Raw genomic sequence first — 27,023 nt, forward strand, 5'->3', positions numbered from 1 at the left:
GCGCCAGTGTCTGTCTCATGCAGCAGCTGATCCAGTAATCAGTGACCCGGCCGACTGTAAACATAAACATATTTATAACTAGTTTAGGGAGTTTGAGAGGTAATTAAAATAGCTAAGGGTGATGATCTGACTTGAAGTGTGTGTTTTGCTGCAGCGGGAGGAGCTTCAGGTGAGCAGAGCTGCGTGTCTCCGTCCTGTCAGATTAGACTTCACTCGCGAGAGAAAGATAAATAATCTGAATTCAGGATGCAGTTTACTTTGACGTGGGGGTGAGCAGCAGAGGTGGGGAGAGGCGGGGCTATTGCCTCATCATTATTGCTGTAGATGTTGCACAAACAACTGTAGCATAGTCAATAGCGTCCGGAGCACGATAGCAACTCTGCGATCCGCCATTGTTGTTGTTGTTGGTGGCGAAACACTTCAGCACTGGCGCGGGGTAAGCGGCGGTGAGCAGAAGAGGTGGGGAGAGGCGGGGCTATTGCGCAATCACTATCAGTGATCTGAAAATGTCTGTATAGGGCGCACACACGGAGCTGTTTGACCCCCCAGAGAGTGGCGTATGCATTTCTATCCACCTTGGGACCCGTTGTCGTTTCCTCAGTCGTTTAGTGCCATATTCGGTCGTCCTCGTGTGGCTGAACGGTCTATATGACACTAAACAGTAACGCAAACGACCGAATTCGTCCTCGTGGGGCCGCAGCCTAAAGCTGTGCTCATTTGTAAACGTATTGCACAGGTACATTAAAGGTGCTCAATGAATGGAGCATTTCGTCATCCATAAATCATGAGTGCATTCGAATTTCACATTTGGAGGACGGCTGATCCTCCTGCTCAAACACCGTTTCTGTTGACAGCAGATGAAACCGCTTTAAGAGTCTTTGAACATGCCTCCCCCCGTCTCATTACACAGGTGCCCTGAATCAGCGCAACTGGGGTAAGAAGTACCCGTCTTGTAGAAGCGCCAGGCAGTCTCCTGTGGACATCGACGAGACCTTTACCCAGGTCCGTGTGCAGTACCAGAATCTGCAGCTGGACGGGTGGGACGCGCTGACGGCGGGGTCCAGCACCGTCCACAACAACGGGAAGACTGGTACGCTGATGTTCCTCTCCTTTTCTTCTTTAAAAGACAAATCTTCTTGTAGAAATTCCTAGCATAATTGAGATAAAATCAAAAGCGATGTCCCTGCAGAAAATCCAAACACAATATTATATTGAATATCCCTATGGGGATTAGTCTCCCTACGCAGATTAATAAAGCCCTATCTAATCTCATTTGATGTTATTGAAAGATGAAAACAACACATTAAGGACACAACCACATTAAAGAGGGGGAAGATACAGTTTGTATGGATTCAGTAATTCTGACGTTTTCTGGTGCTGTAAAACCCTTCAGCTTTCCAGACAAAGATAACTCAGAGGTTATTAAGGGAAAGAAGCAGCAGATAGACAATGAGAGCTAACAGGAGGCCTGAGAGACGACCAGAGGGACAGCAGTACCAACATGGAGAAAGAAGGAAGATCGATGTTAAAAGCACAGATTAAACTGAGCTGCAGACGAGCGGCAACAAAAGAGCAAGAGGGGAAAAAACGATAAGGCGCCGTGAGAAGTGATGTCTGGCCTGATGAACAAATGGAAGCTGTCTCAGCTATCAGCTCCATCTTTTGAATACAGCCTGTGTGTGTGTGTGTGTGTGTGTGTGTGTGTGTGTGTGTGTGTGTGTGTGTGTGTGTGTGTGTGTGTGTGTGTGTGTGTGTGTGTGTGTGTGTGTGTGTGTGTGTGTGTGTGTGTGTGTGTGTGTGTGTGTGTGTGTGTGTGTGTGTGTGCTCCATACATTCATCATCCTTGCTCTTTTTTCTCTGTGAGGTCGGAGAGGAAATTGAGACAGATATTGCATAGCTGTCACTGCAAGTAGAGAGAAATATATAGCTATAGTTACATCATGCCTTTGGCCATTAGAATAATTTAAAGTGACTCAGCAGCTAGATCCAGATATTTCCCTAAGGAGTTGGTGCAGACCAAACAGACTTACAGCCGTCACACTAACATGACTCTCAATAAATGCTAATGTTGCTCTGTAGCTGCTGGATGTGTGACAAGGCGACAATAACGTGATAATAAAGGGACTTAATTTGGTCTGGCCATGTCAATATTTAGGTATTAAAAGTCTTTAAATGCAGGTTGAAGTATTGTTTATGTTAATTATCACTGAGATAACACATGGTGTTAACAGACCAGGATATCCACTTCATGACTTACTTGCTAACTTGCTTACTTGCATTCTTACTTACTTACCCACCTACTTACTCACCTAATTACCTACTTACTTTCTTACATACTTTACTAACTTACTTACTAAAGCTCTTAGCCCTGTGGCCAAGCAGTTTCCACCACAGCTGAGTATTGGAGACTGAACGTCCAGTCAATCCAGCAAAGCCCATGATTTGTTGGTGTTTTTCAGTGTCCATCAGTGTGGAAGGGGACTTCTTTGTGAGCGGAGGCGGGCTGAGCTCCAGGTTCCGAGTCGGTACAATCAGCTTCCACTGGGGGCGCTGCAATGCATCCTCAGATGGGTCTGAACACAGCCTGAACGGGATGAAATATCCTCTGGAGGTAAACAAACACACAGCATCAACACATGTATCTGTTATATTTGTGTCTACCAATGAAAGGCAGCTTACCTGTCTGTTTTCTGCTCTCCTTCAGATGCAGATCTACTGCTACGATCCAGCCTTCCTCAGTCTGGAGGATGCTGTGAGGAAAGGAGGCAGGATGGCTGCGCTGGCCGTGCTCTTTGAAGTAGGTTCACAGCCAGATTTAGAGATCAGTCTGTACTTCTCAACAAAAACAAACTGTTAAGTGATGAAATCCAAGTTTAAGGGGCGGATTAGTGGATGTCACAATTTAAAAGTGAATCTGAATTCATAGAGGAGATAATTTCCCCCGTGTGTTAGTAAAGATGATTTGGCAAATGAAACGACAATCTGAGTTAATTGTGTATAATATTATAGCGTTTTTATATTTGAAAAATGTATATTAACTGATTGCAACTATGTAAAAACACAAATTAATTAAACAAATGAGTAGGTGGCTGGCTTTATTTCTCGTAACTTGCTTTTTACAAAAATATATTTTGCACCAAAAACATGTATAACTCTTATTGTGTGTGATTTTTTTTCGACAAATTACACAATAATGCTTGACGACTTTGACTTTGGGGGTTAGGATTGCTGTTCACTAATATCGAGATCTACATGCTTTTGGAATGCAGAATATTAAAAGACCCACTGCTTCCTTTAAAGGTTCATATTTTACTCGTGTTGTTTTCCACAGATCAGCTTGGATGACAACGAGAAGTTCAGTCCTGTTATCGAGGCCGTCACCACTGTCAGCAGGTTTGGTAGGTCTCCTTCACATACAGTACAGTGGTCACAGCTTGGGTACACACACAGTATATATGTCCTACCCTATCAAATAAGAGTAGGTGGCGGTCCTGTCAGTTTTTAGAAGAATACTGGTTTTAATCAATAGCGAAAGAAACAGAATAATGGAAAATGTTACCAACTATCATGGGAAAAACATCTAATAAAGGAAAAGAATAACGCGTTAGTGGGTTTAAAGTCAGTTCATCAGCCAACATTAGAGGTTGATATTAGTGGCATGATTTCACAAAACATAATTTCTTTCTCTGCTAACTTATAAAACTATAAAAGGTCACTAACCTGCGTCAATAAATACCAAGATACATAGGTAGACTTGACCTACAGTCTGACATTTGTAAAGGCCCGGTCCCATGTGGTCTTACAGCTTGGGATAAAACATTTGATATTTGTTGTGACATTTTGTCACTAATGGGACTTTGTTTTTCAACAGGTAAGAGCGGCTCGATTGAAGCCTTCACCCTGCGCTCCTTGCTGCCTAATAACACGGATAAATATTACATCTACAACGGTTCACTAACGGCACCGCCATGCTCGGAAACAGTGGAATGGATCCTCTTCAAAACAGCCTGTGGCCATATCAGAAACACAGGTCAGTGGGTTTGTGTGTTTGTTTTTGGTTATGTAAAGATCATAATACATCTAGAGAGGCGAAGTCCCTCCCTTTCCGGGGGGCTCCATGGGACCTTATTTCGGAAAGATTATGAAGTCAATGGAGAGAGAAAGATTATCTTTCGATTCCGTTTGAATTGTGTCACGAATTACACATAGGATGTTTGTCAATTTAAAAGATAATTTTGCAAGTCAAAAAAAAAAAGAGTGTCGTAAAACTGTGAAGTAAGACATCTTGTGTGAAACCGCTCAATGAACTACATCTCCCGTCTCGCACCACACACCAAGATGGCCGTCACGTTGGCACATTTCACTTCTTTCTTTCAGAATGAGGCGGAAAGTATTAAAAGAGGTGAAAATCACTACAAGTCTGGGCATGTTGAGAGCTGTACATACACACAAGGAGAGTTAGTCGGTTCCGTAAGAGCCAGCATGCAGGACCGGGATTCTGGGATTTGTAGTCTTTCTAGTTGCGTATTTTTCATAGTCTTATATTTCAACAGTTTTAAGACAAACTGTGACTTTTTAACATGAAAATAATTTTTTAAGATTGACAAACATCATGTGTAATTCGTGGCACAATTCAAACGGGATCGAAAGATACGTTTTCTCTCTCCATTGACTTCAATACATCATTTTTCCGAAATAAGGTCCCATGGGTCGGAAGTAGATGGGCGGGACTTCGCCTCTCTATAATGTTTTTTGTGTTCAGTATAAAAACGTCTTCTGTTAGGTGATCATTTTGATAGCTGTGCACAAAATGTAATGTACAAAAAGTATTTCTGCGGTGACATGTCTGGTAACAAAGAATTCAAAGATTCAAAGGCTTTATTTGTATTTATTATTTGTAATGTTTTTTAATTTGTAGTACAGGCTAAAGACACTAACATGGACATAACAATAACACACAGGAGAGGACATTCCCATCTCAGACAAAAACAAAAACAGAATAAATACAGATACAGTAGGATCACTTCAACATTTCACAAACAAAAATAGGTTGACAACCAAATACCACCAAAAACACAACATGGCAAGCATATTTATTGTTCCTTTAATCCCACTCTTCGTTAAAGCTAATTATTTCCCATTTCATGACGTGTTGAGCCAAAGGCTTTATTTGTATTATGCAGTTTTAACAATGCAAGTTTCACGCTCCTTCTATCTATCTATATACTAACACATAATATACTTCACATATACTGTAAGTAAAAGACATAAAATAATGCAGTAAAATAGTGCAAAAGACAAAATGGCTCAAGTAAGTTCCAGGATAAGAAAAAGTTCAAATTAAAGTACAGCGTAGAATAAATGCTGTAAACATAAATATAATGTTTGGATATAAGGGCTACAAACACACACACAGTGTTTTATGGACATACTAATATGAATGGTGACACTTCACAAAGCTTATATCCTGTGGGATGAAACCCTGTCCCCGAGTCCATTCATAGCATTACTGCAGCTTGATTCCGTGATGAAGGCTTTTAAGCTCTGTAGAGGAACGGCCACTTTGAACGAAATCCTCTGTGTAATATTCATCAATAATATAGCAGATTAATGGCGAGTGAATGAGGTCATGGAAGTGAATATTCTTAGAGCATATTTGTGTTTGCATGATTTAAAAACTGGGTCTGCAAGCCATGACATGTTCCTAAAAATAGAGCAGCTGTCTGTCTGGTTTTAGGTTTATGGTCATCTGCATGTAATCATCTCTGTCTCTCTCCGTCCGTGTGCAGCTGGAGGTGTTTTGTGACGTGATGACCATGGAGCAGGGCTGGATATGTGATCCTGACAGATTACCTGCAGAACAACTTCCGGGAGCAGCAGCAGTTCATGGGTCAGGTGTTCGCCTCGTACACCGGCGTGGAGGACGTGCTCACACCCAGTACGTCACCAAACACCCTTAGCTTAAAGTTTTCTGCTTGTGTGTTCCGCCTTCCTCCTTTTAAGTTCACAGTTCACCTTTCCTCATTTCCAATTTGCTTTCATGTTTACACACTGCACTATATTATCTGACAACGTAGTCAAGTGAAGTAAGAATGCAGGTTTAAGACACTTCTCAAAGCGTTGCAGGAATGAGTCCTCAAACCCGGATTGAGTTAGCATTTTACCACTACAGGATTCCGTGTGTGTTTTTTGTTGGAAGCCTGAAATTAAGTCTTTCACATTGTTTTAACACTTAAAATATATCAGTAAAAACCTACTAGTGAATTTCTGAAGCTTCTATGTGTTTTAAAAACGAAGGTTGCTAACAAGTGACTAATTGAGACGCCTAAACGTCATCTCACCAAAAGTGTTCCGCCTTTAGCTTAGCCATGGTGACGTGAAGTCATGTGACCGTGTTGTAGTTCCTTTATAGCCTAATGATAGCTTTTTATGTCTGGCGATTGAATATACGCTTCAAAAATCATAAAGATTGTGTTAATATGTCAAGATTCAAAGGTTTTAATGTCATATCATAAATACATATGTGAAGAATATCCTGTTGGAAAACATTTCTAAGTATCATAAACGGGTGTATCTAACGGGTTTATCTAAAATTCAATGGAAAACGGCCATTGCCATTATCACCCAATGTTATCATTAAAGGAGGCCACTAAAGCAGGCATCTTTACCTGCTGTTTGGTTTAGGAGCAATGCTACATGTCTGTCGCATGTCTGGTTACGAGTTTATCATTTACACTCTTTTTTTTTCCCGATTACCATTTTGGGTTCACCTTCATGGACGAGATAACACTGAACAGAATACATTTTCTCCGTATTCATTCCCCTTAGACTTGACTTGTTAGTCTTTTAGCTGAGTAGTCATGCCCAGCAGTGAGTTTCAGTTCAAATCTGAATCATCAACATTATTCATTCCCAGCAGAAAGAGCATTTTAAGATTTTCTACCATAAGAAATTCTTTCTTGTCTGGCTTTAATGAGCTCAACCCATAATCTCCTATTCTCCAAAGCTCTAAATATTTCAACCCATCACATTTAAACCACATTTTGGTCGTCAAGGGGGAAATGAATCCCCCTCAGGCACAAATATGAATATTACATTATTAATGTTATTTTTTTGAGTGAAAATATTGCCAATCTTGTGCTTTCTCCTTAGCTGTAACACTTTCCTCCAAGTTCAGCCGAGTCATGATAATCAAAAGATAAAATTCACAATGCTCTCCATGTCTTTTGGGTTGCCAGGGAGCTTCTCTTTGTTATTCTGTTCTCCTGCACCTCTCAGCGCAGCCAATTTATCTTGCAGCTCCTTTTGAAGTATTTGAGAAATTCAGAGAAGGGTCTTCTTCAGCTGTAACATATTATGCACCCCTGCACACACATGGACACACCTCCCACTCAGTTCACACTCCCCTGCTTGAGCTGGGCTTTTTTTAAAATGCATCCTTATTTCTTCCATTCTGATACGGTCGATTTTTTATTAAATTACATGCAGCGTCAATGTACTGCTATTAAGTGTCCACCTTTTTCGTTCAGGATTTCTATTGAATTTCCTGCATCACATCCACACTAATCAATATACATTTATTTTTGCCCTCTTTCTCTCTTTCTGCCATTTTCCAGCCTGCAGCTCGGAGCCGGAGAGTAGAAACGTTCAGGCCGATGCCCAGAACGACACAACCATCGTAGTGATGTGGGAGCGTCCCCGCGTGGTCTACGACACCACCATCGACTGGTACACCGTCACCTACCAGAGGCTCCAGGGCCGCGAGCAGAGCAAGGCAGGAGTACAGGACGGACGGGGATCAGGACGTGGTACTAAACACAAAACACCCCCTAACAAGCAGCACACACTAGTGCATGTAAATTGTCTGCTATCTATTTCAACTACCTGGAAAACTGCAACTTTTTACATGATGTTAAGACTTTGAATATACTCCCTTAAAATTACTTAGATTCTTATAAAACCAATTAAAAGTAATGAAATGTTCCTGGTACAGTAGTACTAGAACAACTGAAATATTATCAGCCAAATGTGCATCAAAGTAAAAGTACTTTTGATACTTTTCACAGTATTATATAAATATAGTACCAATAAGTATATTAGCAAAGGCTTCACGTAGATCCTTAAAACGCATTTGATTGACAAATAAGGCCTTAATTGGTATTCAAATGTTCTAAATCACCTCTCAAAAGTCCTACAAATGCTTAGAAATGGGAACGAGGATTTTATGAATTTACTTTATTTCTGACATCGCGATTGAAAGTCTCAAATAATTGTTAACGTCTACATTTTCGATGAGTTTCAGAATGCCTCTCACATAATGTCACACAGATCAGCAAAGCAGAAGCAACAAGACTCACTTTAGTTTGTGGGCCTGGATGCTCACAGCAGACTGTATCTCCTTACAAAGACCATGAGATATAGCAAATTCATAATAATTGGCCTTTCAAAAACTGATTTTATATCTGGCGATGTTCATGATGTTTACAATGTTGTATTTTAACTCACAGTAATTACATTTTTCCTCATGTGTTTTTCCTTTGGTGATCAAGTGTGTTTAAGTGTCATCCCAGTGGTGTTAAAACGTCTCCTTAAAACTAACCTTGAGCTCGATAGAAGCTTGCTTACACTCACCTTTGACTGTCATTTAACAAATATTACTCCACAGTCCACACTGGAATGGTACAATCCATGTCTACATAATCAATTCAGTCCCTATTCTGCTGCAGTAAAATATTGAAACGTAATTTATTATATTCTTCTCAACCATCCACTCTCATATTGTGACTGCTGTTGGGATCTGGTTCAATTGATTCATAGCAACGATCAATTCTTCCTGTCACTGAGCATCCCTCTGTGTGGGTGTGGGTGTTGTGTGTGTGTGTGATGTGCTGTGTGTGTGTGTGTGTGTGTGTGTGTGTGTGTGTGTGGTGTGTGTGTGTGTGTGTGTGTGTTGGTGTGTGTGTGTGTGTGTGTGTGTTGGTGTGTGTGTGTGTGTGTGGTGTGTGTGTGGTGTGTGTGTGTGTGTGTGTTGTGTGGGTGTGTGGTAGTGGACCTAGTCGTCAATATTCATCCTCATACAAACAGATAAATAACTGAAAAAGCTAACCCCATGCCTGATATGTGAATGAAAACCTCATGGAGGCATCAATCATATTTTAAAGTGTGCACACTTTTAGAATGCAGTTAAAACTAAATTATAACTTCAAATACTGTCCAATAGAGATGCATTCTTGTTCGAAAATGTACGAGTCAGTCAGTCATGAGGCCTTTACACACTTAGTTATTATGATATATGGGGGGTGTGGTGGCGAAGTCCATAGGGACTTGGCTTGGCAACCAGTTGAAGTCCCAGAAAGACCAAGTGCTACCGAGGTGTCCCTGAGCAAGGCACTGTTCCCTACACTGCTCCCCGGGCGCCGTACATAATGGCAGCCCACTGCTCCTAACACTAGGATGGGTCAAATGCAGAGAAACCGTTTCGTTACATGGTACCTGTACTGTGTAATGACAATACGTTGAATCTATATGTGCAACTCTAAAAAAAGAATTAAGAGAATAAATAATGGGAATATTTGGAGTCTGATAGGAAACAAACAAACTATTATTACATTTATTATATAGGATTTGTAATGCAGAGATATTCAAACCTGGGATCAAGCAAGTATTTTTTGGAGGGGTTCAGGTCATTTCAAACAAACAAAGAAATTGAAATTATTTATTAAAAAAATGACCTCCATATGTATGCACTTTGGAGGCAAACACACCTGCTCACTAACCAAGAAACAACCAGCATGATAAACTAACCCCCCCACTGACGAAAGGCAGGTGAAACACTGCGATTGAGAGTGCATGCACTAATTAGGCAGCGAGAATAGAGACAGATAATTATCCAAGTGCTGCAGCTTCGAAATGTCGAGTACTGCCTCTTCCAAGCTGGAGTTGTATGCAATTGGACCAAATCTACCAACCAAATGACAATAACACAACCAACTTAAAATATCAATCATATCATAAGATCACTTATTGCATCCTCTTTTAAACACAGGGTACCCGTGGATCCTTACAAAGTCTTAAAAGGCATGATTCAGAAATCTAAAATAAGGCCTTACCTGGTGTTAGGTTAGTAAAGTGTAACACATTTTAAGAAATGGGACAAAGGATATTGGGGTTTTCTGACATTGCATTTCAAAGTCTTAAAATGGCTGGTAAAGTCTACATTTTGGTTGATTTACAGAATGCCTCTTGCATTATTGTCACAAATATTAGGATAGCTAAACCACCAACATTTAAATTGTCGCCGATTACTAGGAACAACATGGAGAGGTAGACATTTTTTTTTTTATATTGAACCAGTATTTTGTATAAGGTGATGCAAACGAGGCTTGTTGTCATGTGTCAATCTCAAACAAGGTTTTTTTCTACATTTTAGTGATTATAAAGTCATTACATAGTCCCCCAAAAGACTTGAATCTAACTTAGATTAAGCTGCAGGGACCCTGAGATAGTGAATGATGTTAACATGCAGATGTGTGTCTCCCCAGGGTGCCTTCATCCCCGGCCTGCTGGCCAACAGCAGCTACGTCGTTCAGGTGGTCGCTGTCTGCACCAATGGACTCAGAGGGCGGTGGAGTGACCAGATTATAGTGGACATGCCATTAGATTAGAAGACCCCGGTACGAAAACTCCCACAATGCCATCCCATTTACTACATTGTTATTCAGTTTGTCTTCATTCCTTTTCTCTCTTTAGAAAGTGATTCTGATTCTGACGCTGTCTCCAAAGGTCTGGAAGGCAACAGAGAGGTAGGGCCGTCACCTGACACCGCTCGCATGCTGGCAATCATTTAGATAGATTACTCTCCTTCATATTGTTGAACCTCATTACTATGCAAATGATTGTAATTATGCAAATCGAAGTCTTTCAGTAAGTGAGCAGAACAAAGCATGTTTGGACGAGATTAAAAAAAGACTGTAATGCTACCATGATTTCACTTAGAGGAGCATTGCAGCCTGTCCTCTCCTACTCCAAAAGTTACTTTATTATGAGGTAATTTTAATGTTGGAAATGCACCAAGAAAAGCAGCATTATCATAAGAATTGTTGGTATGGATCCCATTAGCATTAGAACAGAATATATGGACCCTGACCATGTAGGCATTTCGTTTTTAGATTTTAAATCTTGTGACATATGTACACTCAGCACTGCTGGTTTTTTCTTGTGTTAGGTTCAATCTAAAGCCAAATCAGCGCCGCCAGAGACCCAGAATCCGGCGGAGGACCACAGCCCGGTGGAGGAGATCCCGGTGGAGCAGACCCGAGTGTACCAGAACCTCCCGGTGCAGGTCACCCCCGCCCACCCCCAGACAATCCCTCTGAGTCCACCCTGCAACGAAAAACTAAAATCAAACCGATTGTGAGAAAGAAGCCGAGCCGGGCCAGCCCTGAACCCGATGCTATGGATCAGAACTGGATCTACGAGGACAGCGATGTTCCATTACACAAGCCGCGTACTAATCCAAGTTTTGATGGCAATGGGGCAATATGGGTAGGCGAGGTAACTGAACAGCCGGGCTTCCTGTTTCCAGTTGCCCGGGCAACCACACCGCCAGTTCGGAAACAAATCACAGAAGAGGCCTCGTTGTCGGTGACGCCACATCAGGTAGCTCATTAGCACTTTCTCTCCATTTCCTGCATCCTTAACTGGATTAACAAACAACTGGCGCTCACGATGGAAAGGCAATCTATTATATATAAGATAACCCTCTCATTTTAATTTTTCAGGTAGGGGATCAAGGTCTAACAGACCAAGCAGCAGAAAATGGCGTCCCTTCCCCTCGTTGGACCACTACACCCCTCCTGTGGAGGACATCACCGATATCTTCTATGAAGACACAGTCAACAACTCCCCAGGAGGAACCAACAGCTCTGCTGCTGCTGTGTTGCCAGGTATGATCGCCAATCCTCATCCAGAACATCGCTTGGTGTTACCATGGAGGAGTTTAAGCTCATAAATATTAGAATATGGACCTGCTGAAGATTTGTACTTCCACTGCTGCTGCTTAGATTACCATACCAACATTGTGTGTTAAATTGTGTTAAACCTGTCCTGTTTTAAATGTCATTAATGTTTTAAATACATAATGTAAACAGCTAAGTAGTTAAAGGAAGAATGAGCAATACAAAGGTATAATAAAAAAGTATAAAGAAAAATTGGAATATTTTACTACTCTGATTTCTGAAGTATCATTAGTAGCAATTTTCTTCAAATGTCTCAAATCTTTATTAAGGACTTTTATTTAAGTAAACTGGTTTTGGCTTATATGGATTTTGCAGGCTGGGCATATTTGTATAAACATTTTTACGTATCATGTGATGTCTCATTAGATCGTTTCACATGACATCCTACAATACCTCATGCCTCGACAGACCATCCTCATGTAATGCCCTGATTGTTTCCCCTCATGTAGTTACATCATCTTAGGTCACGTGGGTCTCAGTAAAGACATTCCCCAGCCCTTTTCAGGTTCCTGTTGTGGCTCAACGTGCATCTCAGCATGTAATCCTAATGTGCTTCCTGTCCCACAGCTCACACCGTGGTCAAAGTTTCGCTGCCGCCCTCTGAAGACAGCCGCACCCCCGTTAGCGAACCTCGCCCACAAACCAGCACCTCCGTGTCCTCCGCCCCCCGCCACTATGGATCACAGGACGGGTGGCGACCCCAGCAACACGCTGGCTGAGTCCCTCTACAAGTCCTTCACCACCTCCTCCCTCCTCAGGGGGCTCGTGCACACAACCCAGCCCATGTTGAATGGTAAGATCTCAACTAATATATAACATAATTATGAAAAAAATAGCTATTATCTGATGGATGTTCCTCTATCAAAGCAATATAAATACATGTGTTTGTGGAGGGTAGACAGCAGGTCTTGATTGCGGTGGATGATGGTCTTTCTCCTCTAATAGCCTAGTATGCTCATCACGTGCGCTGTGAGCATGGCGGTAGGATGTGGATTATGCTGGTGGTGGTAATGATGACAGTCGACCATAATAAACTGGCATTAGTGATGATTAGAATGATAATCAGCGGCTGGCTCAATCATGAAATATGCTCGACGATTCTTCAAATCTCGCAGCTATTAGGGCTCCACATGAGGTCACATTTGGAGTCCCCAGGCTCAGTGATTTGCATCTACTCTACTTTTGGGATTTCTTTTCTGGGTCTGCTTCCTGTCTGTGGCTCAATGGGCCTTCTGGTGGTGGTTGTTTTCAATGCTTCCAAATGAAGGGGTTGATTTAAGACATTTCTTCAGAAACTAAATCAAAAACGACCAATTCTTCTGAGTCAGGACTCTTTAACTCTGATTATCTCTACTCTCCTGTGAACTCGGAAGTTACATTCTTTGCTTCCATCTTCCTTCCATGGCGGACCTATTTTGAAAGGACACATTCCTGGAAAAGTTGTTTCTGCAGACTTTTACCTTTGGAACAAATCAAGGACAGAAAAGGTTTTTATAATGACATCATTTTACTTCGAATTGCAGACTGCTTTAAAGGTCTCCAATGTGAATTTGACATCAAAGGCAGGCAGTGTCATGGGAATACTGTTAAACTGCAAGTAGAACTCAGAGATTTGAAATGTTATTTTCATTTTTTTTAAGCATCCAAATGTGTACACACACACACACACACACACACACACACACCACACACGCACACACACACACAGAAGGAATTTAAAGCTATTACCTGTTAAGTCATGTGTGACCAGTTGCAGTTAAACCATCTGCTCTGAGCTCATTGGATCCATTGTTTGTCTTTACTGTATATTGTGGACCGCACGCACGCACGCACGCACGCACGCACGCACGCACGCACGCACGCACGCACGCACGCACGCACGCACACACACACACACACACACACACACACACACACCACACACACACACACACACACACACACACACACACACACACACACACACACTGTGAGTACATGTAAATGCGATAGTGTAACATGCAGTACCACCATGAATACATTCACTCACACACACAGAGACCCTGCATAGCCTTAAATGTAATCAGCAGTTGTAGATTCAGACATGCATTCATGAATAAACAATGCAGAGCCGTTTGAGGCGGAGCTCGAGATGTTAAGCAGAGCATTTGTGCTACAGTATATGAATGTATTGCACTGAAGGAAAAACACAGCTTTGGCTTTTCTATCTATCTATTTTGATGTTCATATTCTTTTACATTATTCATGTGACGCACAGCCTGGTTAGGGGAAGCATAATTCACGCTGTGTGCTCTTCCCCTCCGAAAGAACAATTCACACACACTCAGGCTGCGGCCACAGAGGACGAAAACGGCTAAACGCATAGGATTAACGCAAACGCAATCGCAAACGGCTTCCGTCCACATGCAATAATTATCCGGATAGTGTCTGCCCACACGAGACCGCTCCGTTTAGCTCCAACCGCTGGAGAAGCTGCAGTACATATGCCAAGCCTGTACGTGGCGCTGTAACTTCCTCCACAAAAGCAGCGAAGAAGCATGGTTGTCATGGTTGCCCTTCTGTTTATTCTCCGCGGTGGGGGCCGAGGGAACCGGGCAGAGTTTTTCGCCAGTCAGCATGTATTAAAGTTGAAATCTTCCGGACACAATTATAAAGTGCCGGTCAAAGGTCTTCTTTGTTATTTATTGAGCTTTAAAACAAATGAATAACGACTCTATATAATATAATGATAACACGGAGCCTCTCTTTTTCCTCCCTCTCTTCAGACAGCGTCAGTGTCTGTCTCATGCAGCAGCTCATCCAGTAATCAGTGACCCGGCCGACAGTAAAAAAAACATATTTATAACTAGTTTAGGGAGTTTGAGAGGTAATTAAAATAGCTAAGGGTGATGATCTGACTTGAAGTGTGTGTTTTGCTGCAGCGGGAGGAGCTGCAGGGGAGCAGAGCTGCGTGTCTCCGTCCTGTCAGATTAGACTTCACTCGCGAGAGAAAGATAAATAATCTGAATTCAGGGTGCAGTTTTACTTGTGCGGGGGTGAGCAGCAGAGGGGGAGAGGGGGGCTATTGCCTCATCATTATTGCTGTAGATGTTGCACAAACAACTGTAGCATGGTCAATAGCGTCCGGAGCACGATAGCAACTCTGCGATCCGCCATTGTTGTTGTTGTTGGTGGGCGAAACACTTCAGCACTGGCGCGGGGTAAGCGGAGGTGAGCAGAAGAGGTGGGGAGAGGCGGGGCTATTGCGCAATCACTATCAGTGATCTGAAAATGTCCGTATAGGGCGCACACATGGAGCCGTTTGACCCCCCAGAGAGCTGCGTATGCCTTTCTATCCACCTTGGGACCCGTTGTCGTTTCCTCAGTCGTTTAGTGCCATATTCGGGTCCTCGTGGGGCCGAACGGTCTATATGACACTAAACAGTAACGCAAACGACCGAATTCGTCCTCGTGGGGCCGCAGCCTCAGTGTAACGTCTGACCTGGGAGCATGTATCACGTCTCGTTAAGGCTGCGGCCCCACGAGGACGAAAACGGCTAAACGCATAGGATTAACGCAAACGCAATCGCAAACGGCTTCCGTCCACATGCAATAATTATCCGGATAGTGTCTGCCCACACGAGACGCTCCGTTTAGCTCCAACCGCTGGAGAAGCTGCAGTACATATGCAGGAGCCTCTACGTGGCGCTGTAACTTCCTCCACAAAAGCAGCGAAGAAGCATGGTTGTCATGGTTGCCCTTCTGTTTATTCTCCGCGGTGGGGGCCGAGGGAACCGGGCAGAGTTTTTCGCCAGTCAGCGTGTATTAAAGTTGAAATCTTCCGGACAAAATTATAAAAGTGCCGGTCAAAGGTCTTCTTTGTTATTTATTGAGCTTTAAAACAAATGAATAACGACTATATAATATAATGATAAAATACACGGAGCCTCTCTTTTTCCTCCCTCTCTTCGGACAGCGCCAGTGTCTGTCTCATGCAGCAGCTGATCCAGTAATCAGTGACCCGGCCGACTGTAAACATAAACATATTTATAACTAGTTTAGGGAGTTTGAGAGGTAATTAAAATAGCTAAGGGTGATGATCTGACTTGAAGTGTGTGTTTTGCTGCAGCGGGAGGAGCTTCAGGTGAGCAGAGCTGCGTGTCTCCGTCCTGTCAGATTAGACTTCACTCGCGAGAGAAAGATAAATAATCTGAATTCAGGATGCAGTTTACTTTGACGTGGGGGTGAGCAGCAGAGGTGGGGAGAGGCGGGGCTATTGCCTCATCATTATTGCTGTAGATGTTGCACAAACAACTGTAGCATGGTCAATAGCGTCCGGAGCACGATAGCAACTCTGCGATCCGCCATTGTTGTTGTTGTTGGTGGCGAAACACTTCAGCACTGGCGCGGGGTAAGCGGACGGTGCGCAGAAGAGGTGCGGGAGAGGCGGGGGGCTATTGCGCAATCACTATCAGTGATCTGAAAATGTCGTATAGGGCGCACCACACGGAGCTGTTTTGACCCCCAGAGAGTGGCGTATGCATTTCTATCCACCTTGGGACCCGTTGTCGTTTCCTCAGTCGTTTAGTGCCATATTCGGTCGTCCTCGTGTGGCTGAACGGTCTATATGACACTAAACAGTAACGCAAACGACCGAATTCGTCCCTCGTGGGGCCGCAGCCTAAAGCTGTGCTCATTTGTAAACGTATCTGCACAGGTACATTAAAGGTGCTCAATGAAATGGAGCATTTCGTCATCCATAATCATGAGTGCATTCGAATTTCACATTTGGAGGACGGCTGATCCTCCTGCCTCAAAACACCGTTTCTGTTGACAGCAGATGAAACCGCTTTAAGAGTCTTTGAACATGCCTCCCCCCGTCTCATTACACAGGTGCCCTGAATCAGCGCAACTGGGGTAAGAAGTACCCGTCTTGTAGAAGCGCCAGGCAGTCTCCTGTGGACATCGACGAGACCTTTACCCAGGTCCGTGTGCAGTACCAGAATCTGCAGCTGGACGGGTGGGACGCGCTGACGGCGGGGTCCAGCACCGTCCACAACAACGGGAAGACTGGTACGCTGATGTTCCTCTCCTTTTCTTCTTTAAAAGACAAATCTTCTTGTAGAAATTCCTAGCATAATTGAGATAAAATCAAAAGCGATGTCCCTGCAGAAAATCCAAACACAATATTATATTGAATATCCCTATGGGGATTAGTCTCCCTACGCAGATTAATAAAGCCCTATCTAATCTCATTTGATGTTATTGAAAGATGAAAACAACACATTAAGGACACAACCACATTAAAGAGGGGGAAGATACAGTTTGTATGGATTCAGTAATTCTGACGTTTTCTGGTGCTGTAAAACCCTTCAGCTTTCCAGACAAAGATAACTCAGAGGTTATTAAGGGAAAGAAGCAGCAGATAGACAATGAGAGCTAACAGGAGGCCTGAGAGACGACCAGAGGGACAGCAGTACCAACATGGAGAAAGAATGAAGATCGATGTTAAAAGCACAGATTAAACTGAGCTGCAGACGAGCGGCAACAAAAGAGCAGAGGGGAAAAAACGATAAGGCGCCGTGAGAAGTGATGTCTGGCCTGATGAACAAATGGAAGCTGTCTCAGCTATCAGCTCCATCTTTTGAATACAGCCTGTGTGTGTGTGTGTGTGTGTGTGTGTGTGTGTGTGTGTGTGGTGTGTGTGTGTGTGTGTGTGTGTGGTGTGTGTGTGTGTGTGTGTGTGTGTGTGTGTGTGTGTGTGTGGTGTGTGTGTGTGTGTGTGTGTGCTCCATACATTCATCATCCTTGCTCTTTTTTCTCTGTGAGGTCGGAGAGGAAATTGAGACAGATATTGCATAGCTGTCACTGCAAGTAGAGAGAAATATATAGCTATAGTTACATCATGCCTTTGGCCATTAGAATAATTTAAAGTGACTCAGCAGCTAGATCCAGATATTTCCCTAAGGAGTTGGTGCAGACCAAACAGACTTACAGCCGTCACACTAACATGACTCTCAATAAATGCTAATGTTGCTCTGTAGCTGCTGGATGTGTGACAAGGCGACAATAACGTGATAATAAAGGGACTTAATTTGGTCTGGCCATGTCAATATTTTAGGTATTAAAAGTCTTTAAATGCAGGTTGAAGTATTGTTTATGTTAATTATCACTGAGATAACACATGGTGTTAACAGACCAGGATATCCACTTCATGACTTACTTGCTAACTTGCTTACTTGCATTCTTACTTACTTACCCACCTACTTACTCACCTAATTACCTACTTACTTTCTTACATACTTTACTAACTTACTTACTAAAGCTCTTAGCCCTGTGGCCAAGCAGTTTCCACCACAGCTGAGTATTGGAGACTGAACGTCCAGTCAATCCAGCAAAGCCCATGATTTGTTGGTGTTTTTCAGTGTCCATCAGTGTGGAAGGGGACTTCTTTGTGAGCGGAGGCGGGCTGAGCTCCAGGTTCCGAGTCGGTACAATCAGCTTCCACTGGGGGCGCTGCAATGCATCCTCAGATGGGTCTGAACACAGCCTGAACGGGATGAAATATCCTCTGGAGGTAAACAAACACACAGCATCAACACATGTATCTGTTATATTTGTGTCTACCAATGAAAGGCAGCTTACCTGTCTGTTTTCTGCTCTCCTTCAGATGCAGATCTACTGCTACGATCCAGCCTTCCTCAGTCTGGAGGATGCTGTGAGGAAAGGAGGCAGGATGGCTGCGCTGGCCGTGCTCTTTGAAGTAGGTTCACAGCCAGATTTAGAGATCAGTCTGTACTTCTCAACAAAAACAAACTGTTAAGTGATGAAATCCAAGTTAAGGGGCGGATTAGTGGATGTCACAATTTAAAAGTGAATCTGAATTCATAGAGGAGATAATTTCCCCCGTGTGTTAGTAAAGATGATTTGGCAAATGAAACGACAATCTGAGTTAATTGTGTATAATATTATAGCGTTTTTATATTTGAAAAATGTATATTAACTGATTGCAACTATGTAAAAACACAAATTAATTAAACAAATGAGTAGGTGGCTGGCTTTATTTCTCGTAACTTGCTTTTTACAAAAATATATTTTGCACCAAAAACATGTATAACTCTTATTGTGTGTGATTTTTTTTCGACAAATTACACAATAATGCTTGACGACTTTGACTTTGGGGGTTAGGATTGCTGTTCACTAATATCGAGATCTACATGCTTTTGGAATGCAGAATATTAAAAGACCCACTGCTTCCTTTAAAGGTTCATATTTTACTCGTGTTGTTTTCCACAGATCAGCTTGGATGACAACGAGAAGTTCAGTCCTGTTATCGAGGCCGTCACCACTGTCAGCAGGTTTGGTAGGTCTCCTTCACATACAGTACAGTGGTCACAGCTTGGGTACACACACAGTATATATGTCCTACCCTATCAAATAAGAGTAGGTGGCGGTCCTGTCAGTTTTTAGAAGAATACTGGTTTTAATCAATAGCGAAAGAAACAGAATAATGGAAAATGTTACCAACTATCATGGGAAAAACATCTAATAAAGGAAAAGAATAACGCGTTAGTGGGTTTAAAGTCAGTTCATCAGCCAACATTAGAGGTTGATATTAGTGGCATGATTTCACAAAACATAATTTCTTTCTCTGCTAACTTATAAAACTATAAAAGGTCACTAACCTGCGTCAATAAATACCAAGATACATAGGTAGACTTGACCTACAGTCTGACATTTGTAAAGGCCCGGTCCCATGTGGTCTTACAGCTTGGGATAAAACATTTGATATTTGTTGTGGACATTTTGTCACTAATGGGACTTTGTTTTTCAACAGGTAAGAGCGGCTCGATTGAAGCCTTCACCCTGCGCTCCTTGCTGCCTAATAACACGGATAAATATTACATCTACAACGGTTCACTAACGGCACCGCCATGCTCGGAAACAGTGGAATGGATCCTCTTCAAACAGCCTGTGGCCATATCAGAAACACAGGTCAGTGGGTTTGTGTGTTTGTTTTTGGTTATGTAAAGATCATAATACATCTAGAGAGGCGAAGTCCCTCCCTTTCCGGGGGGCTCCATGGGACCTTATTTCGGAAAGATTATGAAGTCAATGGAGAGAGAAAGATTATCTTTCGATTCCGTTTGAATTGTGTCACGAATTACACATAGGATGTTTGTCAATTTAAAAGATAATTTTGCAAGTCAAAAAAAAAAAGAGTGTCGTAAAACTGTGAAGTAAGACATCTTGTGTGAAACCGCTCAATGAACTACATCTCCCGTCTCGCACCACACACCAAGATGGCCGTCACGTTGGCACATTTCACTTCTTTCTTTCAGAATGAGGCGGAAAGTATTAAAAGAGGTGAAAATCACTACAAGTCTGGGCATGTTGAGAGCTGTACATACACACAAGGAGAGTTAGTCGGTTCCGTAAGAGCCAGCATGCAGGACCGGGATTCTGGGATTTGTAGTCTTTCTAGTTGCGTATTTTTCATAGTCTTATATTTCAACAGTTTTAAGACAAACTGTGACTTTTTAACATGAAAATAATTTTTTAAGATTGACAAACATCATGTGTAATTCGTGGCACAATTCAAACGGGATCGAAAGATACGTTTTCTCTCTCCATTGACTTCAATACATCATTTTTCCGAAATAAGGTCCCATGGGTCGGAAGTAGATGGGCGGGACTTCGCCTCTCTATAATGTTTTTTGTGTTCAGTATAAAAACGTCTTCTGTTAGGTGATCATTTTGATAGCTGTGCACAAAATGTAATGTACAAAAGTATTTCTGCGGTGACATGTCTGGTAACAAAGAATTCAAAGATTCAAAGGCTTTATTTGTATTTATTATTTGTAATGTTTTTTAATTTGTAGTACAGGCTAAAGACACTAACATGGACATAACAATAACACACAGGAGAGGACATTCCCATCTCAGACAAAAACAAAAACAGAATAAATACAGATACAGTAGGATCACTTCAACATTTCACAAACAAAAATAGGTTGACAACCAAATACCACCAAAAACACAACATGGCAAGCATATTTATTGTTCCTTTAATCCCACTCTTCGTTAAAGCTAATTATTTCCCATTTCATGACGTGTTGAGCCAAAGGCTTTATTTGTATTATGCAGTTTTAACAATGCAAGTTTCACGCTCCTTCTATCTATCTATATACTAACACATAATATACTTCACATATACTGTAAGTAAAAGACATAAAATAATGCAGTAAAATAGTGCAAAAGACAAAATGGCTCAAGTAAGTTCCAGGAATAAGAAAAAGTTCAAATTAAAGTACAGCGTAGAATAAATGCTGTAAACATAAATATAATGTTTGGATATAAGGGCTACAAACACACACACAGTGTTTTATGGACATACTAATATGAATGGTGACACTTCACAAAGCTTATATCCTGTGGGATGAAACCCTGTCCCCGAGTCCATTCATAGCATTACTGCAGCTTGATTCCGTGATGAAGGCTTTTAAGCTCTGTAGAGGAACGGCCACTTTGAACGAAATCCTCTGTGTAATATTCATCAATAATATAGCAGATTAATGGCGAGTGAATGAGGTCATGGAAGTGAATATTCTTAGAGCATATTTGTGTTTGCATGATTTAAAAACTGGGTCTGCAAGCCATGACATGTTCCTAAAAATAGAGCAGCTGTCTGTCTGGTTTTAGGTTTATGGTCATCTGCATGTAATCATCTCTGTCTCTCTCCGTCCGTGTGCAGCTGGAGGTGTTTTGTGACGTGATGACCATGGAGCAGGCTGGATATGTGATCCTGACAGATTACCTGCAGAACAACTTCCGGGAGCAGCAGCAGTTCATGGGTCAGGTGTTCGCCTCGTACACCGGCGTGGAGGACGTGCTCACACCCAGTACGTCACCAAACACCCTTAGCTTAAAGTTTTCTGCTTGTGTGTTCCGCCTTCCTCCTTTTAAGTTCACAGTTCACCTTTCCTCATTTCCAATTTGCTTTCATGTTTACACACTGCACTATATTTATCTGACAACTGTAGTCAAGTGAAGTAAGAATGCAGGTTTAAGACACTTTCTCAAAGCGTTGCAGGAATGAGTCCTCAAACCCGGATTGAGTTAGCATTTTACCACTACAGGATTCCGTGTGTGTTTTTTGTTGGAAGCCTGAAATTAAGTCTTTCACATTTGTTTTAACACTTAAAATATATCAGTAAAAACCTACTAGTGAATTTCTGAAGCTTCTATGTGTTTTAAAAACGAAGGTTGCTAACAAGTGACTAATTGAGACGCCTAAACGTCATCTCACCAAAAGTGTTCCGCCTTTAGCTTAGCCATGGTGACGTGAAGTCATGTGACCGTGTTGTAGTTCCTTTATAGCCTAATGATAGCTTTTTATGTCTGGCGATTGAATATACGCTTCAAAAATCATAAAGATTGTGTTAATATGTCAAGATTCAAAGGTTTTAATGTCATATCATAAATACATATGTGAAGAATATCCTGTTGGAAAACATTTCTAAGTATCATAAACGGGTGTATCTAACGGGTTATCTAAAATTCAATGGAAAACGGCCATTGCCATTATCACCCAATGTTATCATTAAAGGAGGCCACTAAAGCAGGCATCTTACCTGCTGTTTGGTTTAGGAGCAATGCTACATGTCTGTCGCATGTCTGGTTACGAGTTTATCATTTACACTCTTTTTTTTCCCGATTACCATTTTGGGTTCACCTTCATGGACGAGATAACACTGAACAGAATACATTTTCTCCGTATTCATTCCCCTTAGACTTGACTTGTTAGTCTTTTAGCTGAGTAGTCATGCCCAGCAGTGAGTTTCAGTTCAAATCTGAATCATCAACATTATTCATTCCCAGCAGAAAGAGCATTTTAAGATTTTCTACCATAAGAAATTCTTTCTTGTCTGGCTTTAATGAGCTCAACCCATAATCTCCTATTCTCCAAAGCTCTAAATATTTCAACCCATCACATTTAAACCACATTTTGGTCGTCAAGGGGGAAATGAATCCCCCTCAGGCACAAATATGAATATTACATTATTAATGTTATTTTTTTGAGTGAAAATATTGCCAATCTTGTGCTTTCTCCTTAGCTGTAACACTTTCCTCCAAGTTCAGCCGAGTCATGATAATCAAAAGATAAAATTCACAATGCTCTCCATGTCTTTTGGGTTGCCAGGGAGCTTCTCTTTGTTATTCTGTTCTCCTGCACCTCTCAGCGCAGCCAATTTATCTTGCAGCTCCTTTTGAAAGTATTGAGAAATTCAGAGAAGGGTCTTCTTCAGCTGTAACATATTATGCACCCCTGCACACACATGGACACACCTCCCACTCAGTTCACACTCCCCTGTTGAGCTGGGCTTTTTAAAATGCATCCTTATTTCTTCCATTTCTGATACGGTCGATTTTTTATTAAATTACATGCAGCGTCAATGTACTGCTATTAAGTGTCCACCTTTTTCGTTCAGGATTTCTATTGAATTTCCTGCATCACATCCACACTAATCAATATACATTTATTTTTGCCCTCTTTCTCTCTTTCTGCCATTTCCAGCCTGCAGCTCGGAGCCGGAGAACGTTCAGGCCGATGCCCAGAACGACACAACCATCGTAGTGATGTGGGAGCGTCCCCGCGTGGTCTACGACACCACCATCGACTGGTACACCGTCACCTACCAGAGGCTCCAGGGCCGCGAGCAGAGCAGGCAGGAGTACAGGACGGACGGGGATCAGGACGTGGTACTAAACACAAAACACCCCCTAACAAGCAGCACACACTAGTGCATGTAAATTGTCTGCTATCTATTTCAACTACCTGGAAAAGTGCAACTTTTTTACATGATGTTAAGACACAGAATTTGAATATACTCACTTAAAATTACTTAGATTCTTATAAAACCAATTAAAAGTAATGAAATGTTACTGGTAGCAATAGAAAAACTGAAATATTATCAGCAAAATGTGCATCAAAAGTAAAAGTACTTTTGATACTTTTCACAGTATTATATAAATATAGTACCAATAAGTATATTAGCAAAGGCTTCACGTAGATCCTTAAAACGCATTTGATTGACAAATAAGGCCTTAATTGGTATTCAAATGTTCTAAATCAACCTCTCAAAAGTCCTACAAATGCTTAGAAATGGGAACGAGGATTTTATGAATTTACTTTATTTCTGACATCGCGATTGAAAGTCTCAAAATAATTGTTAACGTCTACATTTTCGATGAGTTTCAGAATGCCTCTCACATTAATGTCACACAGATCAGCAAAGCAGAAGCAACAAGACTCACTTTTAGTTTGTGGCCTGGATGCTCACAGCAGACTGTATCTCACTTACAAAGACATGAGATATAGCAAATTCATAATAATTGCCTTTCAAACATGATTTTATATCTGGCGATGTTCATGATGTTTACAAGTTGTATTTTAAACTCACAGTAATTACATTTTCCTCATGTGGTTTTCCTTTGGTGATCAAGTGTGTTTAAGTGTCATCCCAGTGGTGTTAAAACGTCTCCTTAAAACTAACCTTGAGCTGATAGAAGCTTGCTACACTCACCTTTGACTGTCATTTAACAAATATTATCCACAGTCCACACTGGAATGGTACAATCCATGTCTACATAATCAATTCAGTCCCTATTCTGCTGCAGTAAATATTGAAACGTAATTTATTATATTCTTCTCAACCATCCACTCTCATATTGTGACTGCTGTTGGGATCTGGTTCAATTGATTCATAGCAACGATCAATTCTTCCTGTCACTGAGCATCCCTCTGTGTGTGTGTGTGTGTGTGTGTGTGTGTGTGTGTGTGTGTGTGTGTGTGTGTGTGTGTGTGTGTGTGTGTGTGTGTGTGTGTGTGTGTGTGTGTGTGTGTGTGTGTGTGTGTGTGTGTGTGTGTGTGTGTGTGTGTGTGTGTGTGTGTGTGTGTGTGTGTGTGTGTGTGTGTGTGTGTGTTAGTGGACCTAGTCGTCAATATTCATCCTCATACAACACAGATAAATAACTGAAAAAAGTAACCCCATGCCTGATATGTGAATGAAAACCTCATGAGAGGCATCAATCATTATTTTAAAGTGTGCACACTTTTAGAATGCAGTTAAAACTAAATTATAACTCAAATACTGTCAATAGAGATGCATTCTGTTCGAAAATGTACGAGTCAGTCAGTCATGAGGCCTTTACACACTTAGTTATTATGATATATGGGGGGTGTGGTGGCGAAGTCCATAGGGACTTGGCTTGGCAACCAGTTGAAGTCCCAGAAAGACCAAGTGCTACCGAGGTGTCCCTGAGCAAGGCACTGTTCCCTACACTGCTCCCCGGGCGCCGTACATAATGGCAGCCCACTGCTCCTAACACTAGGATGGGTCAAATGCAGAGAGAGAAACCGTTTCGTTACATGGTACCTGTACTGTGTAATGACAATACGTTGAATCTATATGTGCAACTCTAAAAAAAGAATTAAGAGAATAAATAATGGGAATATTTGGAGTCTGATAGGAAACAAACAAACTATTATTACATTTATTATTATAGGATTTGTAATGCAGAGATATTCAAACCTGGGATCAGCAAGTATTTTTGGAGGGGTTCAGGTCATTTCAAACAAACAAAGAAATTGAAATTATTTATTAAAAAAATGACCTCCATATGTATGCACTTTGGAGGCAAACACACCTGCTCACTAACCAAGAAACAACCAGCATGATAAACTAACCCCCCCACTGACGAAAGGCAGGTGAAACACTGCGATTGAGAGTGCATGCACTAATTAGGCAGCGAGAATAGAGACAGATAATTATCCAAGTGCTGCAGCTTCGAAATGTCGAGTACTGCCTCTTCAAGCTGGAGTTGTATGCAAATTGGACCAAATCTACCAAAAATGACAATAACACACCAAACTTAAATATCATCATATCATAAGATCACTTATTGCATCCTCTTTTAAACACAGGGTACCCGTGGATCCTTACAAAGTCTTAAAAGGCATTGAATTCAGAAATCTAAAATAAGGCCTTACCTGGTGTTAGGTTAGTAAAGTGTAACACATTTTAAGAAATGGGACAAAGGATATTGGGGTTTTTCTGACATTGCATTTCAAAGTCTTAAAATGGCTGGTAAAGTCTACATTTTGGTTGATTTACAGAATGCCTCTTGCATTATTGTCACAAATATTAGGATAGCTAAACCACCAACATTTAAATTGTCGCCGATTACTAGGAACAACATGGAGAGGTAGACATTTTTTTTTTTATATTGAACCAGTATTTTGTATAAGGTGATGCAAACGAGGCTTGTTGTCATGTGTCAATCTCAACAAGGTTTTTTTCTACATTTTAGTGATTATAAAGTCATTACATAGTCCCCCAAAAGACTTGAATCTAACTTAGATTAAGCTGCAGGGACCCTGAGATAGTGAATGATGTTAACATGCAGATGTGTGTCTCCCCAGGGTGCCTTCATCCCCGGCCTGCTGGCCAACAGCAGCTACGTCGTTCAGGTGGTCGCTGTCTGCACCAATGGACTCAGAGGGCGGTGGAGTGACCAGATTATAGTGGACATGCCATTAGAAGACCCCGGTACGAAACATAAACTCCCACAATGCCATCCCATTTACTACATTGTTATTCAGTTTGTCTTCATTCCTTTTCTCTCTTTAGAAAGTGATTCTGATTCTGACGCTGTCTCCAAAGGTCTGGAAGGCAACAGAGAGGTAGGGCCGTCACCTGACACCGCTCCGCATGCTGGCAATCATTTAGATAGATTACTCTCCTTCATATTGTTGAACCTCATTACTATGCAAATGATTGTAATTATGCAAATCGAAGTCTTTCAGTAAGTGAGCAGAACAAAGCATGTTTGGACGAGATTAAAAAAAGACTGTAATGCTACCATGATTTCACTTAGAGGAGCATTGCAGCCTGTCCTCTCCTACTCCAAAAGTTACTTTATTATGAGGTAATTTTAATGTTGGAAATGCACCAAGAAAAGCAG

At 41.7% G+C, this 27,023-nt stretch overlaps 1 protein-coding gene and 1 pseudogene across 1 annotated transcript in view; both read left to right on the top strand.

Moving 5' to 3' along the window:
- LOC117468410 (receptor-type tyrosine-protein phosphatase zeta-like) overlaps positions 1 to 12,676 on the top strand; it is a 39,292-nt pseudogene extending 26,616 nt beyond the window's left edge.
- The window catches only part of ptprz1b (protein tyrosine phosphatase receptor type Z1b), a 35,983-nt gene continuing 20,414 nt past the window's right edge, over positions 11,455 to 27,023 (top strand). Inside the window, 12 exon segments of the mRNA XM_071201784.1 lie at positions 11,455 to 11,506; positions 11,781 to 11,980; positions 12,585 to 12,810; positions 16,890 to 17,069; positions 18,422 to 18,573; positions 18,667 to 18,759; positions 19,293 to 19,359; positions 19,834 to 19,991; positions 21,751 to 21,898; positions 23,575 to 23,759; positions 26,482 to 26,608; positions 26,690 to 26,742. Of these exon segments, the coding sequence (XP_071057885.1) occupies positions 11,455 to 11,506; positions 11,781 to 11,980; positions 12,585 to 12,810; positions 16,890 to 17,069; positions 18,422 to 18,573; positions 18,667 to 18,759; positions 19,293 to 19,359; positions 19,834 to 19,991; positions 21,751 to 21,898; positions 23,575 to 23,759; positions 26,482 to 26,608; positions 26,690 to 26,742 (1,641 nt within the window).

Source organism: Pseudochaenichthys georgianus, chromosome 23, assembly GCF_902827115.2.
Source record: "Pseudochaenichthys georgianus chromosome 23, fPseGeo1.2, whole genome shotgun sequence".
Classification (NCBI taxonomy): domain Eukaryota; kingdom Metazoa; phylum Chordata; class Actinopteri; order Perciformes; family Channichthyidae; genus Pseudochaenichthys; species Pseudochaenichthys georgianus.